Source organism: Heloderma suspectum, chromosome 7 (genome assembly GCF_057233095.1).
Source record: "Heloderma suspectum isolate Gila_16-S chromosome 7, 16-S_ref, whole genome shotgun sequence".
Taxonomy (NCBI): Eukaryota; Metazoa; Chordata; class Lepidosauria; order Squamata; family Helodermatidae; genus Heloderma; species Heloderma suspectum.
This window is the reverse complement of record NC_139464.1, coordinates 32,681,170-32,706,822: the sequence shown is the minus strand read 5'-3', so window position 1 is coordinate 32,706,822 and position 25,653 is coordinate 32,681,170. Positions and strand designations below refer to the sequence as shown.

The window sequence follows — 25,653 nt, the reverse complement described above, 5'->3', positions numbered from 1 at the left end:
AATAATAAAAACAACAATAAAAGCCAGCAATAAAGCCAGCAACAATGTTAACAGGAGTAACAGCAACAATAGCAGCCATATCATGAGAAGGCCAAGGTAAAATAATATGTTTTCAAGGCCTTCTTAAAAGTCTGCAATGAATGACAGAGCATGTCGGACCTCCAGTGGCAGCTTGTTTCAAAGGTGTGGGGCCGCTGCATAGAAGGCCCTCTCTGGTGTGATCACCCACCTGACTGCTCTCACAGGTGGGCAAATGAGAAGGGCCTCTCTTTCCGATCTTAAAGTGCAGGCAGGCTGATATGGGTGAAGGCAGGTCTTCAAATAACTTGGTCCCAAACTGTTTAAGGTTTTAAAAGTCAAAACCAGCACTTTGAATTGGGCTCAGAAACACACCGGTAACCAGTGCAGCTGGCACAGTTATGTGATCGAATCGCCTCGCCCCCACCAATACTCGGGTGGCTACAGTCTGCACACGCTGGAGTTTCTAAACTGTCTTCAAAGGCAGCCCCACGTGTAGCGTAGTCCAGTAGTCTAGCCTGGACGTGACTACTGCGTGGATAACTGAGGCCAGGTCCGTCCTCTCCAGATAGGGCTGCAGTTGGCGTAACAGCCTAAGCTGGTAAAAAACACTCCTGGACGCTGCAGCCACCTGGGCTTCCCCAGTTAGCTCAGAGTCCAGGAGGGCTCCCAGACTGCGCACTTGGTCATTCAGGGGGAGCACAACCCCATCTAAGGCCAGTTGTAAACCTCCATCGGAAGTAGTTGGTTTCCCAACCCACAGTACCTCCGTCTTGTCTGGATTAAGTTTCAGCTTGTTCACCCTTGTCTATCCAAATAGCAAACAGAAGCACCTCTGCGAGCAGTGTCGAGGTGTGTGTGTGTGTGTGAAATGCACAACTCCACTTTATTTTCATCAATTTTGGATAATAAAGGCATCTGTGCCAGCAATGGCTATGGGGGGAAATGCACAATTGAGGGTTTTGTCCTGATCCTGCAAACCCCCAAGGGTTTATTTGTTCCACCCCCTTTCTGGTGCACACAGGACTTTCACTCCTTGGTGTGTGATCACACAGGGTTTGGATGGTGGATCTGGTGCCTCCTGACTAGGGGAGGCTGTATATGAAGTTTGGTCCCAATCCTGGAAACCTCCAAGATTTTATAGCCACCACCCTCTTTTTGGTGCACCCAGGATTTTCACTCATTTGTGAGTCACTTTGGTTCTCTCTCCTTTGTCAATGGGTGAAACAATGACACTGCTCAGGCAGGAGGACTACGGGGGGGGGGGGGATGGGTCATATTAGGCACAGTAGCTTAATAAGCTACTCAGTAGCTTATTAGCCTGGCCATGTAGCAGGATGTCATGGACTATTTCAAAAATAAGCTACTGTGAGTAGTTTATTAAGCCACCATGGCTTAAAGTGATGTCCAAATGTGGCCATAGTGTAGCAATGCATGCTAGCTTCCTCTACTCTCCTGAAAACATGCATGGCCCCAATTCAGATTACGATCCTCCTGGGAGAGGAGGATTTAAGCTCCCCACACTTCTGGGGGCCAGATTCCCCACACACACTTCATGGGGATTAGACAAAGAGAAACATATCCACTGGGATCAATGGAGGCTTTTTCCTATTTTTAAACCCTTCCCTCCCGAGCTGCAAATCCCCCCTGAACGTTGCCCCCGGCATGGCAATTAACCAGCAGGGGAAAACATCCTATGGGCATCAATGGACACTCGGGGATCTAGGGAAAAGATCCAGGGCCTCTTGAAATAAATTGGGTCCAGGCTTAGCAACACCCCTGGTTCCCACCCATAATTTTTTCTTATTGCTCACATCCCTTCTTCCTGGAGCTCCTGTGTCTCCCCACAGTACTGTCCCCCATGAAGAGGAAATACTGTAGTGCAGGAAAATTTCTGCCCTTAACAGCTGGCAGTGAGCTCAGTTGTAAGGCTGGCCCAAATCTCCTACCAGCTTTTTAAATTATTATTACTATTATTATTTTAAGCAGCCTGTCTAAACTGTGAAGAACAGCTATGAGCAGGATATTTGGATGACCAGTCAGTTTGTACCTTTGCTATTCTACCACTTATCCTTCTCTGGTTACTTTCAATCAACCATTGAAGTGGCTGGTGCTGCCCTTTTAAGCGAAGACAGGTGCGTTGGAGGGGCGTGAGACTCGGGAAAATCCTGCATCATTATTTTTTTAGTGGGAGTACGATCTAAATAATGTAGCCTGTGATTATGCACTTGTTAAGATACTGCAGGTGTGGCCACTTGCTTTCCAAAAGCTGTGGAAATAATTGCCCTCAAAATCTTAAACCTGAAATCTTAAACGACAGGCAAAGGGTTTAAAGCAAGGTGCGTATACCCCAGGCTGTGAAAAAAGCCAGTGCATAGAGGATGAATCCAAACACAGTACTGGAGCAAATGTAATCCAGGACAAGTAGCTGCAATCTTTGAAAAGAAGAGAAAGGGGACTGAGGTTTCATCAGGTGTTTGATCATTAAAAGGTAAGAATTTTTTTACAGGGAAGCAGAATGAGATAGTTGCTTGACTAGATTTATTTCCCCATGATATGGTCTTCTGTTTGTATTAACCAATAAGCTAATGTGGCTCATTAAGCTAAGTTAAGAGTGTTGGAGTGTTACAGGGGACAATTAGAAAGTACAGGCTTGTGGAAATGTGGTTTCCCTTCAAAACTTTTGTTAATACAGGATCCATAGATACAGTGTCCACCAAATAGTCATATTTCTGGAAGAGAATAACAGCAAAGAAGACTGGATATTGAAACAGGAGCATTTCTGGTAGCAACAGAAGGTGAAGCTTATTATACAATTATATATCTCACCTCAATGTCTTCTGTATCTGACAAATAATGTAAGGCAAACTGTATGTATTTGTACAGTGTCGTTCCTATGCATATATGTTAAAGCTGAGTGTTGGACTAGATTCAAGGAGGCTCAGGTTCAAATCTCAGCTCAGTAATGAAGCTCACTGTTTGTACATAAGCCACGATTTGTGGGGACATGTGTGAGGTGCTTCTGTTTTACAGCAACAACCTACAATAGCCTCATTCATAGGCTGTTAACAGGATGACTGAACCCAGATACTTTGAGTTATTTGTAGGTTAAACAACCCAAAATTAACCTATGGTTTGTTCTTCAGTAACTTTAGTTTACCTACGTTTAACCCACAAATAACCCAAAATGTCTGGGTTAATTAAAACTTCTGCTAAATGTCATAGTACTCTCTGCCATACTTTCCTGGTGTGATTTTCCATTTTTCAGTTGCACTACTATTATTAAAATAATATGTGTGTATTACGATTAGGCCCCTTATAAAATAGACTATTCTTGCCTAAAACAGCAGAAGCATTTGTTGGGGCTTTAAGTGGCTCTCAGTGCATCGGAAAGAGTTTGCAAAATAGCACCAAGTCTGAGCAGAGCGCAGGGCCAAGCACCAGGAGCAGCCCCTGAGGCAAGGGTCCTTCACATCAAGCATGGGCAGATGTCAGGTTTGTGGGATCTATTTTTTGTCATTTCAATAGAACCTCGAGGTCTGCCAACTGGAGCCTGGTGTAAAATGGAGGGGATGAGGGTCGGAGACACTGCCTAATACCAAGTCAGTGCCTTGGTCCAGCTTGCTCAGTGGTTGTCTTGCTCAGTGGTTGTCTACATCAGGGATGGACAGATAGGGGTATTTCATTATGTGTTCATTTCATGTATTATATTTCTATTCTCTACTGCCCCATAGCTGAATCTCTCTGAGCAGGTCACAAAAATTAAAAACCATTATTTAAAATATAAAACCATTCACATAGTGACATAGAACAAATAATTCACATAGTGACATAGAACAAATAACACACAACAACATATATCTAAAACAATTTAAAACCATCAGCCAGAGACAATCAAAGAGACTCCTTATATGCTGCCAAATGCCAGAGGGAAGAGGGCAGTTTTAACCTGGTGCCAAAAAGATGACAATGTTGGTGGCAGGCAGTCCTCATCAGGGAGATTATTCCATAAATGGGGAGCCACAACTGAGAAGGCCCTCTCCCTTTTTGCTGCCCTCTGAGCTTCCCTCATATGATGGTAAATTTCTGGGTGATCTGCAGTCGATCCCCAAGGGTTTCTGACTCCAGATGATTAAATGTAGGGATGTCAGAGAATTCCGCGATGGATCTCGGTGAGGCCAAATGCCAGTGCATGAATGAAGCCCCCTCCCCAACCCATGAAAGGCGTGTGGGATGAAGCCCCCGCCACCCCAAGCCACAAAAGGCGCGCGAAACAGAGCACTTACCTGCTCCCGTCTGCGCTGCTTTGCAAATGGCGGCCTTCTTGCGGCCGCCATTCGCTTCCTCCTCTTCATAGCCGTGATAGGGTACATAAGTACTTATGTAGCCTATCACGGCTAACGCAGGGACGCCATTTGTGTCCCTGTGGAGGCCATGATAGGCTACGTAAATACTTACGTAGCCTATCACAGTGGGGGGGGGAACCCCAGCGTACGCAAATGGCGGCGGCTACCGCCATTTGTGTACGCTGGGGCTTTTCCCCCTGTGTGATAGGCTACATAAATATTTACATAGCCTCTCACGGCTCAATACAGGGACGCAAATGGTGGCTACAACAGCCGCCATTTACGTCCCTGTAGGGCTGCCCAGCAGCCAGATGTCTGGCTGCGGGCGGGCAGAGCTGGCCGGCGGCTCCACTCCTTGGCCACGGAGCGGAGCCAGCCGGGCAGGATTCCGGGGGGGAGGACCAGATCGCCTCCACCCCATCGAGGATTCTGGGGGGAGGGACGGAGCGCCTCACCCCCACTGTGGATTGCCCGGTGCGGAGCCAGGTAGGTGTTTCGTACATCCCTAATTTAATGTAGGAGTGCAAAACCTCTTTTAGCCTGATGGCCGAATTCCATTTTGGTGAAGCTCTCAGGGGCTGCATTCCAGTTGTGGGTGGGACAGAAGGCAAAATGGGTGGGACCAAAAATACTAGCATATGTTAGTGTAAGAGTCTTTCTACACGAGGTTTTTATTGTGTGTTCGTGATTGCTCACTCACAGTAGTGGGTCCTTTACACAATGTCGTCATCCTCCAGGGCCTCTCCCATGCTTTGCAACCATTATCACAGGTTTTTTTCCTAATGAGAAAAGCCGGTTATTTTTCTCACTGGCATTATAGAAGCCTGGTATAATTGTGCAATTTGCTATGCCACAGCGCCACATTGTGATTGTGTGCTGGAACATATAGAAAGGCAGGGAAAGAAAAATCCCAGGGGGGAAAAAAAAACACGTGTAAAGGAGTCAATCTTAATCCTGCAAAGAATCCAGAAGCAGAATCCAGAAGCCTCTGTAAAGGTGAGGGTTAAAAGCCTCATGTAGAAAAGCCCCGCAGCTCTTTTTGCCAGTAACGAAGCCTGTGGAGAGGCTGGCGGAAGGGGTGAGGCCAGGGGAAGGGGGCAGGGCCATCTGGGGAACCTTGGAGAACTGGATTGGGATGGCAGGTGGGCCAGATTTGGTCCCCTGGCCTGAGATTGTGCACCCCGGTTTAACGAGGGCAACACCACCCTCCTCCAACTCCAGGTTCTACATGAGCTTGCTGAGATGGAAGAAAGCTTGGGGAGGAGGGGACCAGCAGTGTGTGTGTGTGTATGGTGGGGAGGTTGTACGCTTTGGCTTTAGTAAATAAGTATGCAGCTATTCAAGAGCCCATGCAGTGGCTGCTCAACATTTGTAAAGAAACGGATTATCACAAAGACACCACAAGTCTTCAGTGCTCTTTCTTGCAAAGGCAACATACAACTCTACAGGAGCCTTCCCCAACCTGGTGCCCTCTGGATGTGTCGGACTGCAATTCCTGTCTTTCCCAGTCAGCATAGCCATTTGGGAGTTGCAGTCCAACACAAAGGATGCTCTGCAAGCTGCCTCCAGTTTCCCATCATTTGGAAGAGATCAGAACGTCAGACTGTGATCAAGGAGACCCAGCTTGAAATCCAAACTCAGCAGCAAAGCTCACCAGGTGACCTTGGGCCAATCCTTACTTCTCTCAGCCTAACCTCTCTTGCAGGGTTGTTGTGGGGATATAATGAACCTGGGAAGAACCATGTGCCATGCCCTGAGTTCCTTGGAAGAAGTAATGCAAGAAAACCAACAGTCATGATGCTAAGTGGTTATGAGAGCATCCTGGGCTCTTATGATGTGTGGCGCAATTAGCGACAACTGACACACAGCCCACCAATTCCCATGACTTCAGTACACTGAAGTGGAAAAATACCACTTGCATTGTTAGCATGGGAATGTGTTGCTGAGGTGCTGAGAGTCACGTAGGACATAGTGATTGAATTAGTCCTAGAGGATGGTGACTGATTAACTTACTGGGCGTGAGTCACAATGCCTAGCAAGGCCCTTGTCTCTGGAAACCAGAAAACTTCCTCTGAAGGAAGTTTGGTGCAGCGCTGAGTCAAGGGGCTACAAATACTGACCAAAGCTTACGTCATGTTCCTTGTTTACTTGTTTGTATAAATACCAAAGTCGCCTATTATTCTGGGTCCAGTCTTGACTGCACCCACCTTGGTGTTCTGGTAATAAACATCCGCTCAAACAAAGGTTGGTGTCTGTTCTCTGGCCAAGCCTGGCAGAAGGGTAAAATTCTGCAACAGCACTAAAGAGATACACCTGGATGGAACATGAACTATATTGCCAACTACTAAAGGACAGAATAAACTATCCTACCCCACAGATGCACCCCTAATTATATTGTACTTTTGTATGGGTTTTAGTCTCTCTGTGAGCCAGTCTCTTCTTGGCTGAAAAGTAGAGTATAAATAAAATTGATATGTAACTAATTTGTTTGTTTAAAATTATTTCTAGGCCGCCTTTAAGGGTGGAATGCTTAAATAGCATCAGTCTACCAAGAATTAAAGCATCGGTAACTTTCCCCCCTAGCTTTAAAGTGAAACCAAGACCTTCTCAACCCAAACCTCAAGGAACTAACACAATTGGAAGATGGCTGACGAGGAAGAACAAGGAACAAATGCTGTTGCCCTTGAGGAAATGGGAATCCAGAGACAGGAGCCAAAGAAAGGTAATCTAGTTCTGGGATTTAATACTTTAATACCCATCCTCATGATAGCATTCAAGTTCATGGCTAACCTCCCCACAAGCTCTGGTAGCCTATAGCAAGTTGCCAATAGGATGGCCATGCGTCCTTCTCTATAGAGGACAGTCCTTTTTTTGGAGGCACCCTCGGTCTGAAGGGCTCTCCAGCCCAAGCCTCGTTTAAAGATAAAGAATCGTAAGAAGGGGACTTTGAAGCTGCCCATCAATAGCACTTGGACAGCAGACTGAGTAGGCATACAGGTCAGTCTTCCCAACTACGGTGAGATGGGCTGTGTTTCTGTTTAAATTATAATAATTATACCTAAATGGGCATCTACAGTCGGGGCCAGAAATATTGGAACAAGGATAACTGTTTTGGCAGGTGGCCTCTGTACACCACCACATTGAAGTTGAAAGGAAACACACCCAGATGGGAGCGAAGTCAGGACTTTCTGCTGTAATCCAAGGGGTGTGACAAAAGTGGGGCACTAAGCATTCAGGAAGGACAGCCAGTGGCATACACACACACCCATCTTTGGTGGCTCATAAGTAATGGAACAAATGGCTGACAAGCAGCTGCACGGCCAGGTGTGGCCTGTTTCCTGGGTGCCCCATGTCCAATCAGGCAGATAAAAGGCCTGGAGGTGGTTCTGAGTGTTACATTTACATTTGGTAGCTGTTCACTGGAACTCCCAACATGAGGTCCAAAGAGGTGTCCATGAGAGTGAAGGAGGCCATCATTAGGCTGAGGAAACAAAATAAACCCATCAGAGAGATAGCAGAAACAGTGGGAGTGGCCAACACAACAGTTTGGAACATCCTGAAAAAGAAGGAATTAACTGGCAAGCTCAGCAACAGCAAAAGGCCTGGAAGACCATGGAAGACAGCTAACGTGGATGACCGCAGAATTCTGCTCATGGTGAAGAGGAACCCTTTCACAACATCTAGCCAGGTCAAGAATGCTCTTGAGGAGGTAGGCATGTCATTGTCAACATCTACAGTCAAGAGACGGCTTTATGAATGTAAATACAGAGGCTTCACAACAAGGTGCAAACCACTGGTAATGCTCAAGAACAGACAGGCCAGATTAGCCTTTGCCAGCAAACACCTAAAACAAGCCTGCCCAGTTCTGGAATAAGATTCTTTGGACTGATGAAATCAAGATGAACTTGTACCAGAATGATGGGAAGAGAAAAGTATGGAGAAGGAAAGGAACAGCTCATGATCCAAAGCATACCACATCATCTGTCAAACATGGTGGAGGCAGTGCTATGGCATGGGCATGTATGGCTGCCAATGGAACCGGGTCACTGGTGTTTATTGATGACCTGACTGCTAATCAAAGCAGCAGGATGAATTCTGACATGTATAGGGCTATACTTTCTGCTCAGATTCAGCTGAATGCTGCCAAACTGATAGGATGCTGCTTCATATTGCAGATGGATAATGACCCAAAACATACAGCAAAAGCTACCCAAGAGTTTTTGAAGGCAAAGAAGTGGGATGTTCTTCAATGGCCAAGTCAATCACCTGATCTCAACCCAATAGAACATGCTTTTCACTTACTGAAGACAAGACTGAAGGCAGAAAGACCCACAAACAAGCAACAGCTGAAGGCAGCTGCAGTAAAGGCCTGGCAAAGCATCTCAAGGGAGGAAACTCAGCATTTGGTCATGTCCATGGGTTCCAGACTTCAGGCAGTCATTGACTGCAAAGGATTTTCATCCAGGTATTAAAGGCGATCCTTAAGTTCGAAATGCTGTTGGTTTGTTCCATTACTTATGAGCCACCAACGATGACTGTGTGTGTATGCCACTGGCTGTCCTTCCTGAATGCTTAGTGCCCCACTTTTGTCACACCCCTTGGATTACAGCTGAAAGTCCTGACTTCGCTCCCATCTGGGTGTGTTTCCTTTCAACCAATGTGGTGGTGTACAGAGGCCAACTGCCAAAACAGTTATCCTTGTTCCAATATTTCTGGCCCTGACTGTACATCTTCAGAATGCAATATGCATATTTTATGCATGTGTCCTCTTTCTTGGTGATATATTTCCTCTTTTCAGTGATCCATAAGTTATGGCAGTCATGTGTCCTCTCTTACAGAGGACAGTCCTCTATTTGAAGGGTTGCTGGAGGACTCTCCTCTATTTTGAAGGTGTCCTCTGTTTGAAAGGCTGTTCTGCCCAATTCTGGTTTAAAGCTCAAGAACCAGAAGAACTGTTCCCCATCAACAGTGAGCACCTGGGCAGCAAACTGAGCAGGCAGGCACCCAGGTCACCTGGCCACAGTTGTCCGCACTATGACATGGACTGTATTTTTATTTAAATTACAGCAGTCAGTTCAAAATTTGCAGCTATGCTTATAAATTAGCATGTGCAAATGTTATGCAAATTGATGTTGACTGAATTTGGTACACATGGCACCAATGGGCACCAATAGTTATGATAACAGTATAACTGCATGGCACCAATGGGCACCAATAGTTATGATAACAGTATAACTGCTATGTGTAGATTCAGCCGACAACTTTTGTCCCTTGTTTTGGGTGATGCATTTCCTCTCTTTTGGTGATTCATAAGTGGCCATCCCACTGGTCAGCCAATCCCTGCTTGCTTCCCAGTCCCACTGGCAATTTCATCCACCCCTCTACCACCCTGGGGTCCATTATATTTTGCCTTTCCCTGCCTTGTCTTTATAGGACTAAGTCATCCATGCTCAGTACTAAATCTGAAATAACATTTTCCACTAATAAAACATTTGGCAACCATCTGCATTGACTTCCTGTTAGTTTACAGGCCTGATTCTACGTACTGGTCTTGACCTGTAAATCCCTAAATGGCCTGAGTCCAGAGCAGGTCCACAGAGAGGCAAGCACGGGCCCAGGGCAAAACATAGTGTTGGGACCTTCCTCCTGCACCCCCTCCCCCTGAATGCTGTCAGTAAATAATAGAGACAATTTCACTGCATGGAATATTGATATAAACAAAAAATCTTTTATTACAATGAATGAATGAATAATCTAATACTTAAGCAGCTAGCTTACTCAAATGACTTCTTCCTTGCTTTCATTTTGGTGAACTTATCAATTAAATTGTCAAAAGAGATTTGTCTAGCAAGCTTACTTCCTGCTGAGTGCATAATAAGTCCATTAAGCCTTTCTTGCCATGTGCTAGATCTTAGGTGACCCTTTACTTGGTTCAGATTGCTAAAGGTACACCCGCCTGATGTGACCAGTGCAACTGAATATTCTTTGGGTAATGCATATCTGCGGAAATGGCTTTTGGCTTATATTTGGTTCAGAGTTACCAATGTGCAGTTTTAGACTTGGCAGTCACACAGTCCTGAATCATTTTAGCAAAAAGCTGAAGCTGATCACACATTACTCCATTAGTCCAGTTCCACTGGATATTTTCCACTAGGTACATAAGAACATAAAAGGGGGCTTCGACAAAAGACCATCGGTGGCTACTAGTCCTGATGGCTATATGCTTCCTCCAGTATCAGAGACTGGGGAACATGATTGGGAGGGTGCTATTGCACTCATGTCCTGCTTGTGGGCTTCCCACAGGCAGGTGGTTTGCTACTGTGTGAACAGAATGCTGAACCTGATAGGTGTTTGATCTGATCCGGCAGGGCTCTTCTATGAACTTCTGTTCTCCCCTCAGGCTGCTCCTGTTTGTTTATTTCTCTCCCTCTCTAATCTACAAAGACACTGGCAGCGCAAGATCTTGTTCCATTTAAGCTGGCAGAACATTTCATGCTCTTGAAAGCTCCCAAAGGTTTCCCAACCATTTACACGGCACTTTGATAACAACATTCGGTTATTCTCTTTTGTAGGGGGTGGGGTGGCTGTGTGGATAGTGTCCTTATATGCTTTAGTACAGAGTTGCACAACCTGCAGGCTGCAGGCAATCCTTGGCCACTCCCAGTACAGCCACTTTTCAGCTGTCCTGTGGTGAGAGTCATGTTGTTTCTGCTCTGCTTGTAGCAATTCTGGGATGGGGGGATAGGAAAAGTTAAAGCCTCTCCCAGCCCCCAGAGACCACTTCCAACAGCACTGTTTTCTCACTTCTAGGTCACTGTTTTCCGCTGCTCCCAACTCCCAGCAATCCCTAGATCTCAGTAGGCAGGGAAGGCAGGTTTAACCCTCCCATTGCAGTGCTCTAGGATGTGTCTCTCTATGTGCGCATGCATCTGTGTCTTGTTATGTGTGCGCATGTCCACATGTGCGCCCCCCCAGCCAAAACTGAATGCAGCCCTCAGTATCAAAAAGGTTGCACACCCTTGGTTTAATATGAAGAGGCCCTTGGCTCAGTTGTATCTGACTCGAGATAGAAGTTTTCTTCTGTTTTTGTTCTGCTCTTCTTGAAGAGAATCGATAAAGTTCTTGTTTAGTTTCCTGGCTAATGCATCCTCTGCGTCTTCCATGACACTGGCCTTGTTGCTAATACTGTCTGTCTTTCTCAATGTTTTAGAGCAGAAGACATTTACGGTGGAAGAAGCTGTGGAAACCATCGGCTTTGGGAGGTTTCACATTGCACTCTTCCTGATCATGGGCAGCACTGGCGTAGGTTTTTACCAGTGGGCATAATAACCTGACTCTCAAAGTTATCATCTATGTATAATGTTTTGGAAGAATTATTTTATAAACATAAGGATGTAGGAGATAGCTTCTGACTAATTACCATTAGGAACATATGTGTTTGTGTCCAACCAATGACGTTTGGTTCTACCATTAGGTAGAGCAGGGGTGGGCACCCTTCTTTCTGGTGATGGCTTCATTCGCTCATGGGTAATCTATGCCGGTGGTGAGTGGGGCCCGACCCAGCAGTAGACAGGACTAGAGTCAGAAGTGGGTGGTCACCCCTTTTCTCTTTGTGCCACACCTTTCTCTCTCCCTCCCTCTATGCAGCAGCGGGATTGCTCTTGCCAGCAGACTGAACTGATCACGTGCCAAGGGCTTTGAAAATTAGGCTGTAGGTCCATAGGTTGCCCACCCCGGAGGGTGAGGCTGATGTCCCAGCTGGATGTTTCTGGGCAATATTAAAGGGTAACAAGTAGTCATTTAAGTTGTTATAGTTTTACCATGGCAAGAGGGTGCCCCCAATGTCTTGATCTAGTCCTGTGTCCAACAGGCAGTTGGCCATGTATTTGCCCTAAACAGATCAAACCAATAGAGCTACCTAGGCAAGGACCATGGAAGCCAGGAGCCACGGCATGTTCCTTGCTGTATATACCCAACATGTAGCAACTAAGAAGTGCAGGTTGCTGCTTGAGGTGTAAGAATTTAAAAGGCACTGGGCTACTGTCAAGGACATCTAAGGAAGGATAACACAGGAAACTGCCTTGTTCAAGCATTGTATAATCTATATGTCCATCTAGAACATAGGTGGGCAATTGGGGGGCACTTTCAACCCCCCTGGATCTCCCCCCCGCCCCGCCCCATGGCTGCAGTCCTGCCGCTGCCTCCCTACTGAATGTAGCAAATAGCTACAGAGTGGTGAAAAAGTCAGATTTAGCTAGTTGACTCTGGGTCAGTTCTCACAACCACACGGTTGTTTTTCACCCCAGGTTCACATGGTGCCATGTCACTACTTGAATGACAGGGGACAACAGGCTTTTTCTGGAGGCTACGCTCTTTTCTTTTTTAGTCTTCGTGATTTTGTTTTTGAACCAGCCAAATTAAGTACATATAAAATAATGAAAGCCTTTTATTCAGGATTAAATAAGTAAGTATATTACTTCCATCGTTTTAGTCTAGTTGTGTGAGGGTAGCTGATTTTGTGAGCTGATCTTTGCATACAACTCTGTATATGAAGTGTCTTTCTAACTGGCCAGTATGCCAAACGATAGATCTTCTGTTCTTTAACAAGGATCTCAAGACATTGAGAAGAGCGTCTGCTGTCTTGACGGCACTAGCCAAGGCATGGGCCAGATTCATTAAGGCAAATGTAAAAGGCAATACTGGAGAAGTTTGACTGTCGGGCAGAGCAATTCAGTGGAGCGGGGACAGCAGCTGCGACGGCCACGTCACGCCGCCTCGTGCTGGCAGGGTGGAAGAGAGGGAGGAGTGGCATTTTTAAAAACGTCTTGTTTCTTTTTTTCTTTTCTTTTTTGAAATATGTTGACTCCAGAGCTGGCATAAATTCTGGCCCCCATGTTGGGGTGGGGGCTGTAGTGTGACTAGGAACTAAAGTGATCTAGAAACGGCTGGGGGTGGGGGGAGTCAGTTCTGGGTGAGACCGGCAGGGAAAGGAACCTAAGGAGTATCTGACAACTTCTAGTTTTGTATATAGTTGGGTAGCAGCATACTACTAAGTAAAGTTTGTTCCTTCTAAGTCAGTTTTTGTGGTTCATTTCATAAACTTGCAAATACTACAGAGGTGTTTGGGACGCTTTGGGCCCTGGCTCCTGTGATCTGCGCACAGGGAGAAGTGCCATTTAAAAAAAAACCAAAAACTTCCTGTACTTCTTTTAAAAAAAGTTTTGCTTTTTTGAATTATTCCCCTCCCATTTCAAGCAATGGGAGGGAAGTAGTTTTTTTAAAAAAAAACACACCAAGGTTTTCTTCACACAGAGCTTTTATCCTGCGATTGAGATTGCTACCTCACAGACATTTGTGCGCTCTTTACAAGACGCTGTGACCCTTCAGGGCGTCTCCTGCACTAAATGCCCTTTGTTCTGTTTTTAAATAGATTGCAGATGAGCTATCAGATTACCCCGTTGTATTCTGCTTGAGTTCCCTCCATGAAAAGAGGAAAAGCGGCAAGAAGAGGAGCGAGATCAGTGAAAGATCATGGGAGACTCAGAGATGGGGAGAAGGAAGCGGGTGAAAAAGGGAGTCGTGATCCTGCATTGTAAACAGAAGCAGAAAGCCCCGTTTTAAATGCAGGATTTTAGGCTGGTGTAGAGATGCCCCAAGTGGAAGGCTAGCAAACTCTGCTCCTCCCTCACTTCTGCTCTGTCAGCAGGAGCCCAGTGGGGTGGTAGATACATTGGACGCTCCCATTTCAGTGAAAGGATTGCTCTGCCTGTGGGTGAAGGGCTGCCATGAGAAAGCTCTTGAGGAGGGAATACAATCCATCTCCCCACCCTCTCCACAGCGTGCAAAAGATTTATGGCAGAGGCAGTAAAATTAATCTTCACATGGGGCTTGAGTTGGCTCTATAACTTGAGTTGGCCCTGTCTGAAGCCTGGGCTACACATGCCATAGAATGAGGTAGAACCATCCTGAAGTGATAGAGCGGACTGTACCACATCAGGCAGAGTGAGCTGGCCACCTCAGGAAGCTGATTTTGGGTGCCATGTAAGGGCGGGAAATTGTTAGTTATTTAATTTATTACTGCTGTATATTTACTTCGAGGGAGTGGGATTTTCTGCCTCAGGTGCCAATATACTTTGACTGGCCTTGCATACCAGGCACCTTGCATGGGGGCAACAGGGTGGGCACCATTTGCTTCTCCACCTCAGGCAGCAAAATTGCACCAGCTTTAAGAGATGGAGGGTACCATTTTTGTATGCTCCACCATGTGTTTATTTTTTAAACAACTCCCTGAAAGTAAGGCATTGCAGTCTGCAAGTTTACCCCCTGCAGTTGCCTGAGGTAAATTCTGAACTGTTGAAGACCTATTGTAGAACAACTGTGATTTCCCCCCACAACCCCTGCTGCCCAGTATATATATCTAAACAAAAGAACAACCCATCTCTTTTAAATTGCTGGAAGATAGGCAATTACAGAGTGAATGAACCCAGCATACAGAAGCAGACTGGAGCTCTCAGTGTTGTGTGAGAGTAGAGTAGGCAACCTGGTGTCCTCCAGATGCTTTGGACTACAACCCCCACAATCCCCATTCATTGGTGATGCTGACTGGGTCTGATGGGAGTTGTAGTCCAAAACATCTGGAGGGCACCAGGTTGCCTACCCCTGGAGTAGAGGGTGGGACCTGGGCAGTGATCTTTGGTATGAGAACTGGGGAATTATAGGCTCTCCTTGTCTGTGAAATGTTGAAAGGTGTGCCTATGTTTTTAAAGGCGTTATCCCTGCAGGTGGCAGAAGCCATGGAAATTATGCTGATAGCTGTGGTGAGTCCTGTCATCCGTTGTGAGTGGCAACTTGGAAATTGGCAAGTGGCTCTAGTGACAACAGTGAGTAGAGTTTACAACCCCCATGCTATCTTTTCTAGGTATATGCAGGTGTTGGGCCAGCCCTACCATTAGACAGAGTGAGGCAGCTGCCCCAGGCAGCTGATTTTGGCTGTCATGCAAGGCAGCAAAGTATTCATTGCTTCATTTTTCATTACTGTATTTTCACTGCCAGGCAGTTATGGAATTTTCTGCCTCAGCTGCTAAAAATAACTTGACCCACTTTGGGGACATGTAGATTGGATGCAGGGTGGGTGGGGTGTGGATAGCACCATTCACTGCTCCGTCTTGGTAGGGAGGCCACATGTCCTACTTTACAGAGGACAGTCCTCTATTTGAAGGGCTGTCCAGTCCAAGTCCAGTTTAAAGACAAAGAAGGGAAGGGAACACAGGGGGCTTGAAGCTGCCCATCAACAGCTTCTGGAGATCAGATGGAGTAGCCAGACAGCCACCTGGTCGCAGTCCTTCCCTATTATTGTGAGACTATTGTATTTCTGTTTAAGATACGACAATTCTTTCTTAATATGCACAAATACCTATAAATTAGCACTGGGGCCCCCAATGTGGTGACTGTGGTCACTGTCTTGGTGCCCGCCAGGCTCCCTACCCCTCCTGAATTTTTTTAAAGTTTTAAAGATGTTTTTAGATAAAAAGGAGACTGAATTGGGAGGCCAGCATGCTACAGAGCAAAGCACCAGTCTCCAGAGCAGCTACATCTTTATTTCCAAGAATAAAGGTCCCAGGAGGCATTCTTAGAAAATAAAGATGGTGGGTGGCTGCAGCCCAGGGCTTTGTTTTTGAGGGTGCCTTCCATGAAATAGGTGTCGGAGCACAAAACTGTGGGTTTTGGAACCCAGAACCAACCTCTGACTTGTACTGAGGATCTTGGGTTAGTTTTCTTTAAGCCTCACCAATTTGCCTTCCTAGAAATGGGTGTATTGTGACTGGCCATGGTAGCAATTTTGTGAGTGGAAACAAAGCCCCCCTCATGGCAACCATTCTGTGAGACTGACTGCCCATGACACACTCTCAGAATTCAAAATGTGCCCACCTCTTCTACATAGCTAAAGATTCAGGAGTCAACTCCCATTAGGCAGAGTCAGCTGCTTCAAGCAGAAATGGAGGGGCAGTCTGCGCGCGCGCGCACACACACACACACACACACACACACATGCACACTCCTCCTGTGTAGCATTTAGAGATATCTTTCGAGAGGGGCTCCTGTTATCTGTGATGTCCTTGAAGTAAGGGGGTACCTTGGGCTTTTTTTGCTGTGCATGCCACACTCGACAGCTTGCAACCCTGGGCCCAGCTGATCTATAGAGGTGGTATTTTAAGGGAAATATTTTGGTGGATTTATCCTGGGAGTGCTAATTCGTGATAACGCTTGCTTCAGATAGTGTGAATCTGTCTAACCCTGAGGGTTATAGAAGACAGAGACACGTGTAAGTGAAGTTGGCATGGTTCTTTCATCAGATAATTGCATTGGATCCAGCTGGCCTGGAACAAACAGGATTTCCACCACCACCCCACCCCAAAATGCAGGTAGAGCTCCAACCATCTTGGGTGGAGGAACTCTATCTTGCTCCTGCAATGTTACCTTGTTTGGACCAGAGCATCACATGAAAAACCTTAGCTAGTTAGAGTATACTGGTCCAGAACTGGACTGGAAGCATTGCAGCGAGATAGGGGGAGGGGGAGTTAGTCAAAATGACCTTTCAGGAATCTTTTACAGTAAAGGTGGCAATGCATAGCTTACAGGCTGCATGCGGCCCCTGCTTGCCAATTTTGTGGACCCGCTGACCCTGCTCCTGCTAAATTTGCTGAAACAGCAACCCCTGCCCCCTGTGATCTTTCAACAAAACAAGGAATGTGCACCGTGTTTAGAAGGAGAATCTCACTCCCAGAAGCCTCCTGGAAACGTGATTCTCCTTGCTTTTGTGCAAAACCATGGGGTGCAGGGGGGGGGACTCACGGGTTGGGGGGTGGAGTTCTCACCACTTGGAGAATTGGGGTGTGATGGTGTAACTACATAAACTAGTCAGAAGAAGCCCATGCCAGAGGTGAGCTGAAACTCTGTCCATCAGTTTCTCACCTTCTGTGAGACTTGATCACACTCACAGCAAGGCCTGACCTCAGGTGAGATAGCATAGCATATGTGAATCTATCTAGTGCTGGAAAGGAAAGTCAGCTAGGCACTGGTATATTGAGCAAAGTTTTCCTTCGAGTCAAGGGGTAACTGTCCCTGGACAACATGTGTTTCTTGCCTGCCTCTGGCCACCTGAAATACAACTTTAATTTGTTTTATTTATTTCACTTCATTTCTATACTGCCCAATGGCCAAAGCTCTCTGGGCAGTTCACAAAAATTAAAACCACAAAAATTTTGTTTTTCATTTCTCGTTTTCAGGGTTGGCATCAAGGGTTGGCATTCTCAGTCACCTGAGGCCCCTGGAGTTCCCTGGCCCTGCTCCTCTTTGTCTTTGCTGTTGCCAGGGCTGGCCCTCCCATTAGGCAGAGTGAGCTGGTCACTTCAGGTGGCAGATGATGGGTAATATGGAGGGGGCAGCAGCAGCGGCCCCCTGGCCACTCCCCTCTGTTGGATGACAGAGCTGTGTGTTCATGCAGCCTGCACTACACCCCCTAAGCTAGCCTACTGTACCCAGGTGAGGTGGAGAATGATGTCCTATGATCACCAGTTGATTAACATTCAACTGCCAGTCTGATTGGTTTCTGTAGATCGAATGGGTGTCATCTTGTCCTTTGCCTCTGCCAAGAAAATGTCTTGGGCCAGTCCTGGCTGTTGCTGCCTACTCCCCTGCTTTCTCCAAGTGACAAGTGCATGGAGAAGGAGCAGCAGCCTCCATTTGCCTTTCGGGGAAGTGGGCCTGGAATGGGTCCAGTGGGGAGATTGGGCCCAGAGGGAGAGGGCAAATGAATGGGCGGTGCTGACCATGGCAAGGAGGTGGACCCATTAAAGGAGGAAAGCCTACTGGGGCCATGACTAGTTTTTAGGGTTACTCATTCTGCAATTAATTTTAGAACTGTACCTCATACAGTCTCTGGAATCTATCGATTTTTACCAAGCTCTGTTTCTTTCAATTCCTTCTAGATGGTTTTTTTTGGCTATATGATATCCAGTGTAATATTTGGAGTTCTAGCTGATAGATATGGCCGTTGGAAGGTAAGTGATGGTATGTGGGGTGTTTTGGTGGGTGCCTGTTTTTAATGCTAGGTTAAGGGCGCAATCCCATGGCCTCTAGTCAGTGACTAGACGGCCATAGGATAGGTCGGTTTCTGGGAACTGACTTTGGAGCCCATGCTCTGAGGTCGGTTCCCTGAAAACCGACCTCCACCCCCTCCCGCACGGCCTGGTAGGCAGTGAGGAACGGCCCTGTGCTCCATGCTCAGAAGAGGAGCACGGAGGGGCAAAACTGGGGTGTGCTGGGGTGGGGAAGTCGGAAATGCCAGTACGACACATCCTGTGTGTCATCTGGCTGCCGCTTTCTGCGCTCCGAGGACTCACGGCTAGACAACTGAAATTGGCTGTCTAGCCAGGAAGCCGGGAGGGGGAGGGGGGAGGGGGGAGCAAGGAGGAGATCTGCTCCTCACCACTCCTCCCGCCCTGCACTGGATAGGTGGTTGCCCCTGGGCTCGGAGGCAACCATCAACTCAGATAGGATTGCTCCCTAAGTTGCTTTTACCGGCCCTGCTCCTGTGGCTTTAACACCAACCTGCCATGTAGAAATTTAGCAGGGTAAGCTCCTCCCAACACAGGAAGAAAGAAATTTAATTTTCTATCCCTTGTTGGAAGTGTGGGTGCAACTCAGCTAGCTTCAAAGAGAAAAGAGAAAGGCAGATGTGTCTGCATGGAAAGGGAATAGATAGAGAGAGGACCTCCAAGCTTCCAAGACTGTCCTCTGATATGTGTTGACCTTTCTTCTCATGGTAGGCTGATACTCTTAGGTTTGCTGACCTAACTTTCTCCTTCTTCATGCTCTTGCCTCTCAGGGAGGAGGCATCTCTTTGGGTCTCCCTCCATCTTTAGTTGGGGACCCTCCTATACAACATGTATTTCCTGCAACAAATGCAAGCTTTCTTGTTCCTTTGATGCAGAGTCTCCAGTGTGATTTATCCAGGGTAAAGTGTGCTCCTTCAGCCAGGATTTCACACAGCTCAGCCTCATCGGGTATATTGTTGTTCTGCCATCATCCCTTACACCACCCTTCACCAACCTGGTGCCCTTCAGATGTTTAGGATTTCAACTCCCATCAGCCCCAGCCAGCATGTCTACTGGCCAGGAATTCTGGGAGTTGTAGTCCAAAACATCTGGAGGGCACCAGGTTGGAGAAGCCTGCCTTACACAATGTCAGATCTACAGGAATTTCCCATCGGTCACTGGGAGAGCACCAGCTTTGCATGCAGAAGGACCCCAAGGTCAATCTCCAGAGGTCTTTCTCAGTCATGCTTCCTGGGATCACTTTACAGTTTAAATGTAGATGCTGGGACTGGACCTGGGACCTTAGAATTATGGACTTGGAAGAGATCTTGGAGGTCATCTTGTCCAAGCCTCTGCTCAGTGCCAGGTCTGCAATGCAGGATGCTACTACAGCATCTGTCCCAAATGATCACCTAGCCTATGCTTAAATATCTCCAGCAAAGGAGAGTCTACCACCGCTGGAGGCAGCCTGATCCATGGTTGAACAGCCTCTTTTGTTTCTCCTAACGTTTCGCTGAAATCAGCATCCCTGCAATTCCCACCCATTGGTTGCCTTCAGAAGCAACAGAGAGCCAGTCTGCTCCATCTTCTGCATGACGGGCCTTCAGATATTTGAAGACCGCTATCATGTCTCCCCTTAATCTTCTCTTCTCTGGGCTAAACATGCCCAGCTCTTTCAACCATTCCTCATACGACTTGGTTTCCAGACCCCTTGCCCTCCTGGTTGCCCTCCTCTGGAATGGTTCTGGTTTGTTGATGTCCCTCTAAAAATGTGGCACTTAGAACTGGAAACAGTACCCCACATGTAGGCTGACCAGTGCTTGCAAAGCCTGTGCTCTGCTACCACTGAGCTATTGCATAGCACTCTGGGGTCATAGGTGGCGCAAGTCATCGCAATCCCAACCCCAGCTCTATAGTTTGCTGCAGTGATGTTGTGTCAGCAACCAGCACTGCATTTTTTTGCTTTGGAGAACTGACCTCCTTTCTGTATCTCCCCTTCCAGATTTTATTTATCTCTTTCATCTGGGGAGCCTATTTCTCCTTGCTGACATCGTTTTCCCCTTCATACATCTGGTTTGTCTTCCTCCGGACCATGGTGGGATGTGGCGTGTCAGGTCATGCACAAGGGTAATGTACTGCAAACGGCATGTCAGTAGGAATGTCAGAAGATAGAAATCAAGACTGCCATATAGGCAGGAGAGGTTTGTTGTTGTTCAGTCTGTCCGACTCTTTGTGACCCCATGGACCATAGCACGCCAGGCCTTCCTGTCCTGCGCTGTCTCCCGGAGCGTGCTCAAGTCCATATTCATTGCATCAGTGATGCTATCTAGCCATCTCATCCTCTGCCGTCCCCTTCTCCTTTTGCCTTCAGTCTTTCCCAGCATCAGGGTCTTTTCCAGAGAGGTTAGCTAATATGCATCTGCTCATCGCTCCATTTCGGGGTGCTTCTGGCTCTACAGCTGCCCCGGGAAGCTTAGGTTGTGCTGAGGGCAGCCTGGAGTGCCTTCCGCCAATTCCACCTGGTGACAAGTCTGCACCCTTCTTATCAGATCGGAGTTCAGCAACCATAATTCCTGCCTTCATCACTCCAAGAATAGACTAATGTAATGAGTTCTATGTGGGGCTGCCCTTGAAGACTGCTTGGAAGCTTCAGCTGATGGAGATCATGGTGGCCCAACCCCTAATGGGAGCAGATAACACTAGTGCTTCAGCAGCCCTGATCAGGTATTCTCCGTGTGTAGAACCTAAGCATGGAGAAGGGGGCGCATGGCCATGCTGCTGAGCCCACCTCCAGCATCCTTTGCGGCAGTGAACGCATCCCCTGGATGTCCACACGTTAGTTCAGACATCTGCATAGGGAAAGCCTATGTGTGAGCAGCTGCTTATTCATAGGGCTTCCAAGTAGCTGGAATCCCTGCATGATCAGGGGTTCTGACTGAATGGAAACCTGTGCCTGAACAGGCCAACAACTGCACTGAATTCCTGTTCTCTTCCAAGCATCATTCAAGATACATGTCCTGACCTATCAACCCCTAAACACTTTAGGCCCAACGTATCTTACAGCAGGGTGTGGAACCTTTTTAGCTCTGAGCACTGCACTGGCATCCCAGAAGCATGGAAGTGGGATCATGACCCAAAGTGGGTGGAGCCACTTCCATGCTTGCGCTCTCTCTCTCTCTCTCTCTCTCTCTCTCTCTCTCTCTCTCACACACACACACACACACACACACACACACACCCTTCCCATTTCTCTGTGCAGCTGCCTGGTGCCACTCAGTGTCTTGGGCCAGAAAAAAGTAATTAAAGGGGCCCCCAGGGAAGGCATCACTGGCAGTGGCAGGCCAAGCCAAGGCCGTGGCTGGCGCCAGGGATTCAGGTGGTGACGCTGGTTCTCTTCGTATAAATGGCCAGCTCTTGATCTGCTTTGTGTACTGAATCAGCTGAAGGCAACACAGTCGCTATCAGCCTCTTAATCACAACCTGGGTAAGCTGGAACTTGAGGAGCTTGAATATTGCACATACTCTTCTTCATCTCTCCTTAATTGTCTAATTTTATCAATTTTTTCTTTAGGCTTATAATACAAACAGAATTTTTGCCTACAAAATACCGGGGTTATATGTTGCCGTTATCACAGGTAAGCTAGAAAGTAAAGAGCCAGTTCAGTTCCTCAGGCGCTAAGATTTTCTGTGTTTGGTTTAACACAAAGGAGGAAACCCTGCTCTGTATCTGTACGCTGTCAGAAGCATGGTTTGTGGGTCCTCAGGTCAAGGCCTTCTCTGTTGTGGCAACTGGCTTGCCCTAGGCGAACCATGCAATCGGTGCCCCCACCCCCAAAGCCCAAGGGCAGATCTAGGCTGAGGCTCTGGGGAAAACTGGGAAACATGTTGCCCCTATTTTCTGTTCAATGAAGAGGCAACCCTCCCCTCCCCTGCATCTTCATAAGCAGAAATACTATCATTTATAATAAAATGCACCCAAAATGATTTTTTTTTTTTTACTAAGCACCGTATCAGCACAGAGGGTCTAATAAAAACAACAAAGGAGAGGAGGCCAGCTGTCTGCTCTGCAAAAGAACAGAAATCCCATCCACAATGCCCAAGGGAGGTCCCTGGAAGAAGGGTCCTGGTTGCATCCTTGCAACAAGACACTGCCAGCCCCTAGGCTCAGCCCTCAGAGGGCCAAGGAAGCAGCTGCTCAGGGTAGGGGGACACAACTCTCACTCCCTGCCTCCAAATGGGAGCAGGAAGATAGCCCATGTCGCCTGAGGGAGGACCAGTTCCCAAAGGTGGGCCGGCAAGCAGTCTGACTTAGCCCCACCATTCCCCATCGGCCTCTTGTTCACCTCCACAGCCTTGGTCATATTCTGTCTGTATATTCATGGGAATGGAAATAATGACGTCTTTGTTATTTTATTATATTTCTTTTTTTAATTTGTATTTTTTCCTCAGAATTGGTGCCCCACTTAACTTGGAGCCCTAGGCGACCGCCTAGAGATGCATATATGAATGGGCTGCCCCTGCTAAAGGAATTCTTTGGATCTTGACCAAAGAAATTGGAACTTTTACTCCCTTGTTTTATTGTGGGTTTTTTTCTCTATGTAATTGTTTTGTAGATTTGTTGTGTTGATTATAAGTCACCTTGAGCAAACTGGATGAGGGAGAATATAAACGTATAAGTAAAATGAAATACTTCCAGATGTTGCAGAACTGCAAAAATTCATACTTCAGTGTCTCAAATATCTTTATCTCTATCTGTATTGTTACTCTTTGCAGCATTAAATGTGCATGCCTGTACACACTGGATAAATTTATTCTCCAGTAACTGGATACTCCACACCTTTCATTTTGAGAAAGACTGACAGTGGACATTCAACTTTCAGGAGCCGAGTTGTTGAACACATTGCTTACTTTAATCAAAATTGGTATTGACAGCCTGCCAGTAGGAAGCTGGAGTGCATAGCTAAATCTCCTTTTCTTAATAATGTTTTATGCAGCAACAGCAGTTTGAAGAAAGCCATGAGTGCTGATGTGACTGTGGAGGGGACTGGCTGCTAAAAGAAATAATAAGCAGAGAATCCCATCACCTCATGTTTTAACCTGTCTTTTTCCATTTGACAGGTGTTTTGGTTGGCAGGCTCGTTATTAATTATTGGATTGGCATCAGTGGTTAACCCAACCATTGGATGGCGGTGGCTGATACGAATTGCCTCTATTCCAGGCATCGTTCTCATCCTAGTGTTTAAGGTTTGGAAGACTGAGTTAATAGTACACAAATACAGTTACTGTAGTGTGTGCGTGTATGGATGCATACACCACACATGTATCCCCCCCCCCCCCAATCCAGCTAAAGTTGGTCATGAATCATGACTGGGTTCTGATGAAACCAATGAATCAAGAGGGTAACAGCTTTAATCAGACAGTCACTCACAAGTAAGATTAGCTGGATTGAGGCCATAGATTGTAATAGTTCACTCTCAGATTGGAAAAAAGAAGAAGAGAGTGTTGCATGGGGATGGATGTGGGCCTGATAATGAGCATTATTTTCATGAATGACTTGGGCAAAGGAGTGAAAAGAACATCTGCCAAAATTTGCAAGTGACACAAATCTGGGAAGAGACGCCAACTTTTTAGAGAAGAGCAATATGGTTAATGACCTGGAAAATTGTTATGAAACCCAGTAAGACTGGTTTTGGTAAAAGGAAGTGTGAAATGCTAAGTTCTGGAAAGACAAATTGGACACAAGAATATACTAAAAAGTAGTGATTGGTTATCAGTAAGTTCTCTAGAGCAGGGCCCATCAGCATTCTAGTATTTATTTATTCATTTAGTGTGCAATCCTATGCATGTTTAGACAGAAAATGTCTTACAACTCCCAGCATTCCCCAGCCAGCATGGCTGGCTGAGGCATGTTGGGAGTTGTAGAACATTTTTTGTCTAAATATGTGTAGGATTATGCCTTTATTCACTTATGTATGAGTTTGAAATGGTATTTTGGTGTTTCAGGATCTCAGTTAATCCTCAGGGAGGGCCCAGGTTGTCTGAAAGATTGTGGATTTGCCAAAGCCACTTAATGACCTTCATATCTAGGCAGGAATCGAGAGATGGATTTGAAATCCAAGCCCCCTTTGCTACACTGGCCTGTTGCAGCAAATCTCAAGTTAGAAGATAACTGATTTCTCATCACGCTATGGGCTAATTCAGGCACAGCATTGTTCATGCTTGCCATTCTGATCAGTCTTGGCTGGATATCCATTCAGACATACGTATGTTGATTGGCAATTGTGGTTATAGTCAGCAGCAAATCCTATGAGCGAAGCAGCACTTTTTCCAGCTGTTGAGTTCACAGGAATTACTTTTAACTATAGCAGTGATCGCTTGGTCCATATGTTATATTTGTCCACAAGTGTACTATGACAACAGAGCTGCCCTTCAGTGTCTCTTTATTTAAGGCTACTATCATCCACAGTCCACTTGGAATACTGCACATCTTTCCTGTATCAAGTCTGCCAGGGAAAGCAAAAACCATCTCCTTATTAATTTTCTATCCCCATCTTCTAGCCCAAAATGTAATAAAAGGGTTTCCTCTAGTCTATCTCCTAGCCCCAGAAGATGCGAAGAGGGTGTTATGCTGTGCTCCTCTGATTGGTGAAACCTCTTGAGTGGTCACTCCTGTCCACCTTGCCTAAACATAATAAAAATGGAACATGGTACTTTATTCCTATGTCACTCTGATCCCGCTGGTTACCTTTGACTACCCAAAAAATTCTATGCGTGTTCCAACTCTCCAGGGCCCCATCTACACCTGGCTTTTACTCCAAGGTGGGTGCAAGTTGAGGTCCCTCATAATAGATGAGGTTGTGACTTTTCAGCCATCTGTGATTTTCGCCAGGAAAATGCGGAGTTCCAAGGAGTTGTTTTGCTGCAATGTTTTTCATTGCTACAGTTTCCCCGTGCTTGTGAGCCATCTGTCCCTTCCCCAAACCGTCTTTGCATTTTGCAGTGGGCGTGTTGTAGGTGTGCGTAGTGCGTCACACTGTGACACCCCTTTACTCCCTCTATCCCTTCTCAGCTGCGCAGTTACAGAGGCACAGAGGGGCGTTTTCATCTATTGAATCACACTTTCACACTTTTGCAGCTTCTTATCTTCGCAACAGTTGCTTTTGGACTCGGTACCCAAGGGCCGGAGGGGGGAG

The 25,653-nt window shown here is 46.6% G+C and overlaps 1 protein-coding gene across 1 annotated transcript in view; it reads left to right on the top strand.

Annotated features, from left to right (window-relative positions):
• The first annotated feature begins 7,007 nt into the window (after window positions 1-7,007).
• SVOPL (SVOP like) overlaps window positions 7,008-25,653 on the top strand; it is a 48,900-nt gene continuing 30,254 nt past the window's right edge. Inside the window, exons 1-7 of the mRNA XM_084811880.1 lie at window positions 7,008-7,086; window positions 11,575-11,666; window positions 15,146-15,244; window positions 18,353-18,424; window positions 20,463-20,587; window positions 22,032-22,095; window positions 23,579-23,704. Of these exons, the coding sequence (XP_084668006.1) occupies window positions 7,008-7,086; window positions 11,575-11,666; window positions 15,146-15,244; window positions 18,353-18,424; window positions 20,463-20,587; window positions 22,032-22,095; window positions 23,579-23,704 (657 nt within the window). The remainder of the gene's footprint in view (window positions 7,087-11,574; window positions 11,667-15,145; window positions 15,245-18,352; window positions 18,425-20,462; window positions 20,588-22,031; window positions 22,096-23,578; window positions 23,705-25,653) is intronic.